We start from the raw sequence: 9,908 nt of genomic DNA, 5'->3' as shown, positions 1-9,908 counted from the left end.
GACATTATTAACGCAATAGCATATTACTCGATACTAAGGAATGCAACTACGCACATGCACAGAGATGTTTTTAAATATAAAAGGCTATATATATATATATATATATATATATATATATATATATATATATATATATATATATATATATATATATATATATATATATATATATATATATATAATTTATGAAATATATGAAAATATATATATTTACTTAGAATGCTATGCACCCTTGTTGTCAACTGGGATTCTAGTTATGTTATGGATGTACTTTTAGCATCATAAAGCTGTAGCTACCAAGAGACTGTTGAGTTCTGGGTAATGCCTGCAATCTGGGGATAATAGGGGTCTTGTGGGTATTTTAAATTGTTTTTTTTGTTCTTGCTTTTTTTTAACTGTCATGGAGAGTCGAACATGGATTTAAAATATACATGTAAAATCCTTTTAATCCAATCAAAATATGAGGACATCTATTGACAATTTACTCTGTACACCAGCTCAACATTTACAAAATAATAAAGAAATAAAATGTCTTTGTGTATAGTTTGTATACTTTTGTGTTGTGTGAGGCACGCATGCCCCGTGAAGTGTTTTGCATCATTACAGCTGCTGTTCCTCTGCACCCTGCTGATCCATCAGATGAAGCTCATCAGACTTTCACACAGAAGAAAAAATGTTGCAACGCCAGATCACCAAAGGCAGAGCTTCTCTCTTTGAAACTCAGTTCAAATATACCAAACTATGCACGTCAGTGGAGGAATTAATCCATTTCAGCATTTTTATTTATAATTAGACCTACACTTTCAACAAACATTTTGTGTACCTGTTGCAAATAAATGAAACTCGTAGTTTGAATGTGTAAAAAGTCAATAAAACCACAATGATGAATGAATCATATAAAGCCCATATTTGATATGACTATCTGACAAATACACTACAGTTCATGAAACTAAATGTTTCTGTCTGAGTGGGTTTTCAGCAGCACAGGGGACTGTACTCAAACCGCTTCTCTTCATCCTGCACCTCCACTTCCAGTCCAACTCAGACTCCTGCCATCTCCAGAAATACTTGGAGGACTCAACTGTTGGGAACTGGAGACTGAGAACAGAGATTTGGTGGACCACTTTATACCATGGTGTGGAAACAGTCATCTCATCTTGAATGTGAATAAAACAAAAGGGATCGCTTTTTTACTCCTGGGAGAAGAGATGGAGGTGGTGGTGGACTGCAGATATTTGGGTTTTCACTTGGACAACAGACAGGATTGGAAATACAACCCCATGGTTATCTACAAGAAGGGACAGGGCAGACTGTACCTTTTAAGGAGGCTTAGGTCCAGTGTTCATGAGACAGAGTGGTTGCAGTTTCTTCTGCAGTGTTCTGTCAAACATAGTTAGAGTTAATGACTCAAAAGAAACTGAACAAACTGGGTCTGTGCCAGGGATTGCTCTGGAACTTGTGAAGCCGATTGTTCAAAGAAACAAAACTAATTTAAAAAAAAAAATAAGAAAATAATGGACAACACCTAACATCATCTTCACAACAGTGATCAAACAGCAGTGTCTTGAGTATGAGGCTCTTTCAGCTTTGCTACAATGCAGGCAAGAAATGATTCAATGCCATGGCTGAAACGCTCTGATTCTTTCAAGTGACGATAATGTTGGACAACTGAGACTTTCTACTTCAAAATATGATACTTTTTTCAGGATTGAAAAACATTATTGAATTCAAAACTTGAATGAAAATATTAAAATTATAACATTAAATGTTGAAAGTGAGTTTGTTTTTTTATAGATAAATGCTTATGCTTACATGCTTATTTGTATTTTGGTTAACTGTCAACATGTCTTTAGCATAATGTGGTGTGTGTGTGTGTGTGTGTGTGTGTGTGTGTGTGTGTGTGTGTGTGTGTGTGTGTGTGTGTGTGTGTGTGTGTGTGTAGGTGAAGTGTGGGTGTTTGTCTGAGGATACATTAGTGAACAAGACAGGGACAACTTGCATATTTGTGAATGCAACGTTAATACTGAAGAATTTCAGTATTAACAAGAGTCTGGGGTGAAGCTGTCCGTTGTTTGATCCAAAAATTTTGACATGAGACAAATAAAATTAAGCCATGAATGGTTGAACAACTTAAATCATTAAGCAAGATTGGCAAAGCATTTCACCTCAGAGCTGCAGTAATCACCTCCTCGTCTCTCGGTGTACAGAATGTTGATAGAAAAGAATATGTATTTTAAGTATATATATATATATATATATATATATATATATATATATATATATATATATATATATATATATATATATATATATATATATATATATATATATATATATATATACATATACAAGAGCATGAAATATTACAACTTATAATAAATAATAAAAACTTAAAATATATATTCTTTTCTATCAATATTTATTTTTTTATTTTTTTATTAGAAACGCAGCTACAGAGATTTTTTTTAATTGTTTAGTTTTTGATTATATTTTCGTCTGTGGTCAGCACCGTACAGCCATTGCATTTACATCATTCACCAGTAGAGGGCGCCAAGAGCTCATTCTGTCCGTCCCGGCTGCATTTCCCCTGCAGCCCGTCTGTCTGTCTGTGTGTGTGTTGTTTTGTGAATGTGGGAGCGGAGGAACATGTGCTGAGGTGTACTTTGCAAAGATTTTCGACACTTTTTGTTTATGAGAGCGCGTGTGGTAATGGGACAAATTTAAATACAAGTTTGCACTCATGAAAAAGTATTTATTTTTTATTTATCAGCAAGTAGCCGTTCTGTTGAGGCAAAGCAGTGTCTGACACTCTTGCTTTTGTCCTGTCAAAGCAAGACTTTCTGCCTGTTTCACCCTGTTTGGTTTTAGCAAGTTTGATCTTATTAGTCGAGAGAAGATGTCTACTGACTGCCAGAAGACAACTGCCAAGGCCATCCCGTCCACGAGGAGGGTGACCATCAGCGACGCGGATCACATGCCCCAAGATTACTCCACTACTCCCGGGGGGACCCTCTTCAGCACCACGCCAGGGGGTAAGCATAGAGTTGTATCCGTGTGTCCCGTTTGTCTAATTCATCCTCTTTTTAGAATAGTAAAGGTCCTCCACATCAAATTTGCAGCTGAAGCCTGAATTATGTTTCCGCGTTAAATCGACGCAGAGCCTACGGCGTAAGGTACGCGGCGACACGCAACGTACGGTGCGCGTCGCCGTAGGTTGCGTTGGTGTAACGCGGAACCATAAATGAGCCTTAAGGCTAACACCACGAGGTCGGCTGCTGTCAGTTTGTATGCAGCTCTGCATAAGCTAACTGCTAAGACTAGTCGGGTAGTGTTAGTGGAAAAGAATAATGTCCCTGAAGCATTTCATTAATGTTATTTTTTTTATTGACAACAGTTTTATAGGGTCGGCGTTGCTTTCTCCCTCCAGTGCCACGCGTTAGAAGTATTGTTAGGGGGGTTAGTGCAGGCGTGCTTCCTCTCGACCTGTCACTTCTCTTGTGACTGCGGCTTTTATTTGTTGCTGGTTCACAGTCACGTGATCGAAGCCGCAGAAAGCGCGATGTCCTCTAGAGGGCGCTGCACCTGCAGCTTTACTAAAACCTGCTGCAGACGTGTTTTGATGGGTTTTTTTTAGTTCTTAAACCAAATATGAACAGCTCAAGTTACATTTTTCTTGATTTATGTCGTTTTTTTTACTATGGTCATTTGAAAGAAACACTCCAGATATTATACAGTTCCACGTTTTCTTTTCATGCCAGTAAGAGGATTACCAAAGATACTAAAGATCTAATATTACAGTATGTTACCATGTAATACACTGCAACAAGAGGGGTGTATTAAAGAGATGTTTTAAATTTTGTCAAACATAACCCTTAAAACAAACATTATTGTATCTATATGGTATGCTGTACTTTCATCAGCACCATGTTTATCTAATTCCATACATACTGTAAGACTGTATGTAAGCTTGGAATAAACTAATGTATCAAAAATACTTTTTCAGGAATTGCCTGAGATGTTTAGCAATTTGTCCAAGTAAGGTTGGACATAAAAGAAATGTTTATTGCCATTGGGGTCCATTAGTAGTTTTTTCTCTTTAAACTTTGCTTATGCAGTAGTCTGTCTACTCCTTGAAATTTAACTTGATAAATAACTGGCCTGTTGATTAATGGTATACAGTGATTGGTGTTAATTAATGGGTAACATAGTTCAGAAGAAAAACAGTCTCATGTCATGCAGTAAAAAATCTGATATTGTTAAAAAAAAAGTCACTAAGTTTTTGAGAACACAGACATGTTTGGGACTTGTAAGAGCCTTGAAAAAACATGAAATATTTGGGCAAATCTGAAAATGCTTATCACATGAGAAAACAGACATGTGGCAGATGATCACGTGTGCTGCGTCATATTTATCTAACCTGTTTGTTCATGGAGGTTGCAAGACCAGACCTCCATAATAATGATGTCATTACACTTGTCTTTTTTTTAACTCTAGATTATTAAGAGCAGCTGTGATTATGGACTTTAATTGATTATTAACTGTAATTACCAATATCATTGTCTTTCTTAGTTAATATCTATAAAACAAATATAAACAATATGAAATTGTACGTACAAACTTGGGGGAGTAATAATAATTTTATTAATTTCCCTTTGGGAATGAATTAAGTATTTCTGAAATTAATTTATTGAATTTAAAATAAATGAAGGTGCATGAATAAAAAAACTAAACAAAACAATGAATGCCTCTTTGCCTGTTAAGGGTTTAAACAACAATTGCAGATCATATATACAGCTACTCAATAAGAGACATCAATAAAAGACTATCGCAGTAATCAATCTGTCCAACTCTACTGAGTGTTGGAAGAAAATGTGAAATGTAATTCTGGTTGTGTCGAGATTTTTTTTTTTTAATACAGATGAAGGATAACCATTATTAGAATGCACAATTTATGGTGATTACAGGATAATTTTGACAAGCCTCCTCTAGAAATGCAGATTTATTTTCCTGATTATTACAGGAATAACTGCAAAGATGAAATTGTATTTTTTTTTCAGTTGATTCAGCTGAGATGGAAATAGCTAAAAATAGTAACATTTTGAGAGTTTTTGTTTTTTTGACTGACTAGTTGGATGATCTTATAACATTACTATGTTTTTCTCTCTGTCTCTCGTTAATCAAACCCTGGTCAGTCTTGAAGGAAACCATCTGATTTTGTTTCAGAAAATATACCTGGTAAAAATGTATATCAGGATGGGGCATGTGTGGCGGTTGCCCTGAGTTTTGCCCCAATACAACAGTAAACATAAAAAACTGACCCACGCTAACATTGCCTAAAGCCAGCAAAAATATTCTGAAATTGTGTCAATATTTATGCTTTTTGCTTCTTGGTGATATGCAGAGAATGAGCAGGAGCTCACTGGGCTGCTGTTTGTTGCCATCAAGTGGTAGTTTGGTTCTATTGCAGATGACAAGTGATTCACAGCCAGCTAAACTCTTCATGACATCATGACCTCCAAGGAACAGGCAAAGTTGTGGTCGGACAATTAACGGCCGATACAAAAACGATGTCATTTAATGACGGACATGGCTGATCTAGTATTCATAGATCTACGGCAGAGACCTATACGGATCTCGACCGTTATACATGTATTAACATCGCTACATAGAAAGTGTCAAACGGAACAGTTTACACTTGCACTCTAACAATGATAAATGTTCTCACTTATATTGCCACTTCGAGGGTTAAAACAAACCTCAGATGGAGGAAGAGTGAGCATCTGAATGCTGTCTGTGCGTTTCTCTTATTGTGGAGCAGAAGAAGAAACACTTCCAGTTCCCTCACTTCATGTAACTTTCACGGACTATGGGAAAATCCCAAAACAGATAAATAAACGATCTATGCCCTTTACAGGCCTGAAAATGCTACTGCAAATGCAGGTTATAACAGTTCCAATACAATGACATAACGTTTAAATATCTCTATATGATCTAATATCAAAAGATAAATTGATTTCAAAGTGATACAGTATGTTAAAATAGCAATTTGCAAACCTGAGTTAAGATCAGAAGTGAAGAACTTCAGTTATCAGAACAGGAAAAAAATGAATTTGATGTTTGCAGTAATTGGAATATTTTTATGAGCAGGATCGAAGAGAGGAGAGCAGACGGAGCACAGGAGGGGCAGAGTGCAGAATATCAAATAAGACAGTAATACTTTTCTTCTTCTAATGCAACACAGACCAGGTGAGATGATGATGATGATGATAATAATGTCCCTGAGGTGAGCACGAACTGGTGGATGAATTAGTTGGTATTAGTTGGTCAGCTGACTGTGGGGTTTGTTAAGAGTGTAGTCACTTTTCATCTATTTTTGGTGTGTATGAAAATCATTTAAAAAGCAGTCACCCATCAGGTGGGAGGGGCTTAGGACCAAGAAGGAAGCTTTATCTGCTTCTCTCCTCTGACATGTGCAAGGATACATGTTTGTGAATGGCTTTCAGATCAGAACACTGAACCTTGTATTCATTTGCACTGATTTATTGTACAATTTAATTGGCGTGGAAGCTTTGTAGAGCGCTTCGTAAATCATAATTACATCAGTAAGCGTTTTGCAACAGTGCAACAATATGTTTTATTATTTGTGATTAATTCCACTCTCCCAGTGTAGGATCTTTCAATTTGAACAAACATTTCCAAAGTGTCCAGCAGCTTGGCCAATAGTCATTTTCCTCGTTACACGAACAGGTACTCGGATCATTTACGACCGAAAGTTCCTGCTGGGGTGTCGTACTTCTCCGGTGGCCAGGACTCCTCCTCGAGGTCTGCCAAGCATTCCAGGGGTGACCAGTCCACCATCCAAAGAGCCCAAAGAGAAGAAGATCAATGGAGAAGTAGTGAACAACAACACCACTGTGGCTGATGGGAGCGGTGCTGGTATGTTCTCACATCAGATTTAGACTAAATGCAGCCACAACATAAACAACTCAGGGTTGGTACTCTCCCTGCCTAACACCCCCTCTGTCTCCCCACCCATTCAGTTAAAATCACATTTCAGTCTTGGATGTTCATACATTGGCAATTACAGTGTGATTTTCTGGATTTTTTAATTTTTTTTTTTTCATTTTGTCTCTCATAGTTGAGATATAGCTGTGATGAAAATTACAGGCCTCTCTCATCTTTTTAAGTGGGAGAACTTGCACAACTGGTGTCTGACTAAATACTTTTTTGCCCCACTGTAAGTCTGAAGCTGAGTGTTGATTTGACCAGTTAAGTCAACTTAAGAGTGTCAGTCCTGTTTGAACAAAATCCTGTTTGATTTTCCATCTCTTCCCTCCAGAACAGCATTGAGGGGTAACATTTCTCCTCTTGTACTGTGATTAGCCTCCTCCTGTGTTCGGGGCGAGCAGGGCTTGTAAACACAAGCTGCGTTGGAAATTACCAGCTCTGATTAGAGCATCCTCAGATTTATTTCCTACGTCACCATTTCCCCTCACATGATAACTCTACTTGCACACTGCTTCCACCAGTTTTATGTTGAGAGAAATATGGACAGATGTCACATCTGCAGTTGGATATTTATTGCATAACCTTTTAGCAATAATTTATCTCGCTCTATTCGTTTTCATTTTATTTTCTCACTGAGATTAATAGATTATTATGGAATTGAAATACATTTTAGCTGTGCTGGCTGTCCTTCTCATGACCCTGTCATCTAAATCTTCAGTAAGACAGTAATTTTGTTGTAGCAACTGACAATTAAGTGATGTTCTCTGACCTCTGTATTTGCATTTATTGTCATTGTTTAAGAAAGCCTACTAGTTTCTGACACTTTCTCTAACGTTTTGATCATTTAAACAAGTAATAGTTGAAGTTATCTTCTTTAAAATATTGTAATGAGAGGTGGTGTAATTTCATTGTATTGAGCACCTGCATGATGTGTTGTGATTGAAGTTTGTCTATGTGTCTTTTCCAGGTGATGACGCACAGTTTGAAATGGACATCTAGATGGAGATGACCAAGTATTACGATGCTGTGAAAAGAGTCTAATACTTTCCATCGTAATTCTTCAGAATTTTGTTTTTGCAAAATTTGTTTTGATCTTTCTGATTTGGTTATTTTTCCAGAACAAAGATGACACTTTTTTTTTTTTTTTTTTTTTTTGCTCTTAAGACTTAAATCTTATTTACTTAATACAAAGTGTGCCTTCCTGTCCTGGCTCCGAGTTTAAAATCAATGCTGAGAAGCCCTTCACACTAAATGCCTCATCAACTGGCAGCAAGAGGTCTTTAATAAAATGAAGTAACCATTCCAGAAAGGTTTGCCACCTCTCTTCAGATACTGCCTTCAGGTGTTGAAGATGCTGTATCATTTGTACTGTTAAAACATTCTCCACCTCAAGTGTTCAACAAATAATGTCAGCTACATTTTTCTGATGACATTTTGAAGCAGTTTTTAGACGGTTTCTACGGTGACAAGAAGCATTAAAGCAAACACCAGAAAAGCAAGTGTTGTTCTGTTTTTTTGTTGTGTATTTCTCATTTTGTGTCGTCACTTTCAATGTGCTCTTGGTGTTAACTGCTCCGAAAACAATGCATCTGAGTTATTTGTTGTTCAGATGTTAAAGCTAATATACATTTGAAGGAGATCAATCTTTGACGTCTTGCTTCGTGGGCTGCAGTACCTCCTGTGACCCTGATTCAGCAGGAGTCATATCAGAGGAATTCCTGGTGGCTGATAACCTCGGCTAGTGGACTGAATAAAGAGAGGTCAATATACAACTGTATGTATCTGGGAGAAACTCCATCCATTCAACATTTCCACTGACGTAAACAAAGACTTGTTGATTCCTTGTTAAAATCTTGTGAAGAAGCTTATCAGGCTTTCACTTTGAGGATTACATCACAATCATTTGGATAAAATGAATGTATTTGGATGCATGTGTATTATACGAGCTAACTGTCTGAATATAGTTCTTGTCGGATGGATGTGAGTTTTTTTCCCATCTGAACGGCCTGCAAGGAGTTTCCCTGTCTCACAACTGGAAAAGGGCCTCAGTTCTGCAACCTCAGGTGGACAAATGAGCTAAACAACTTCAAGTAGTAATCTGAGGGTACAGTTAACTGCACTGATTCAACAAATGATGCAATGCTGTCTGTGCAAGATGAAGAAAAAAAAGCAGTCTGGTCTTGGCAGGGAGTTGAATTGCTCAGCAGATTCAGCAGATCATTTCCAGTCCACCCTGTTTTTCCTCCACAGTAGCTTCACCCGTCAGGTTCTCAGTCTTCCCAGTCCTTCACATCGCTTTGTTTGTTTGTGTCACCTCTGCTTCCTGACTCCAATGCCCCCCCCCCCAAGATAAACAAGTTGCACTGCTTTTTTCTACCCCATTGATCCAGCATGGGTTTTTATTGTTCCACCCAGTAGGCCTGTTGATCCCAATCAACAAAAGAGGCCTGTCCGAGGAGGACTGCTAATGACATCTGATGACGTGTGTACTGTAATCAGCCCAAGATGTGGATTGGTGAGGTGAGAAAGATAAATACACTAAACTGGTAGTCAGTGGAGACAAGTGGGACGGATATGTAGATGGGTATCTAGGAGTGTTGGTCAATCTAGATTTGTTAGTCAAAAACAACCTTAAAGAACAAAGTATCTGGATTTATTTCTTTGTCAGTTTTTGCTGAAGGTTTAATGGAAGCTGCTATAAGTACAATCTTATAAGTAAAAGCTGATAAAGTTAAGATGGAGCAGTTCAGGACTATGACTCAAGTTTTAGGAAAAAGGTAACACTGAAACTAAAAAACCTCTTAAATTTGTAGCACTTATAGAAGTTGTTTTCAAGCTTAAAAAGTTTGTTTAGATAATAAATGTAACCAGTAACTTTTTAACTGCTCAAAGATCATAAC

At 37.3% G+C, this 9,908-nt stretch overlaps 1 protein-coding gene across 1 annotated transcript; it reads left to right on the top strand.

Annotated features, from left to right (window-relative positions):
* The first annotated feature begins 2,585 nt into the window (after positions 1-2,585).
* Positions 2,586-8,507, top strand: LOC133450505 (eukaryotic translation initiation factor 4E-binding protein 1-like). Its single transcript, XM_061729179.1, has 3 exons — positions 2,586-3,032; positions 6,748-6,936; positions 7,976-8,507. The coding sequence occupies exons 1-3, from the start codon at positions 2,897-2,899 to the stop codon at positions 8,005-8,007; spliced, it is 357 nt and encodes a 118-aa protein (XP_061585163.1). The 5' UTR covers positions 2,586-2,896; the 3' UTR covers positions 8,008-8,507.
* Positions 8,508-9,908: the final 1,401 nt, after the last annotated feature.

The sequence above is a fragment of the Cololabis saira genome, chromosome 9, assembly GCF_033807715.1.
Source record: "Cololabis saira isolate AMF1-May2022 chromosome 9, fColSai1.1, whole genome shotgun sequence".
Taxonomy (NCBI): Eukaryota; Metazoa; Chordata; class Actinopteri; order Beloniformes; family Belonidae; genus Cololabis; species Cololabis saira.
This window is presented reverse-complemented; position numbering and strand designations above follow the sequence as displayed.

Bases quoted from the DNA above. Each gene is read 5' to 3' on its own strand.
- LOC133450505 (XM_061729179.1), top strand. From the start codon at position 2,897: ATGTCTACTGACTGCCAGAAGACAACTGCCAAGGCCATCCCGTCCACG. The intron at 3,033-6,747 runs GTAAGCATAGAG...TTACACGAACAG, and splicing joins CTTCAGCACCACGCCAGGGG to GTACTCGGATCATTTACGAC. The intron at 6,937-7,975 runs GTATGTTCTCAC...TGTCTTTTCCAG, and splicing joins GGCTGATGGGAGCGGTGCTG to GTGATGACGCACAGTTTGAA.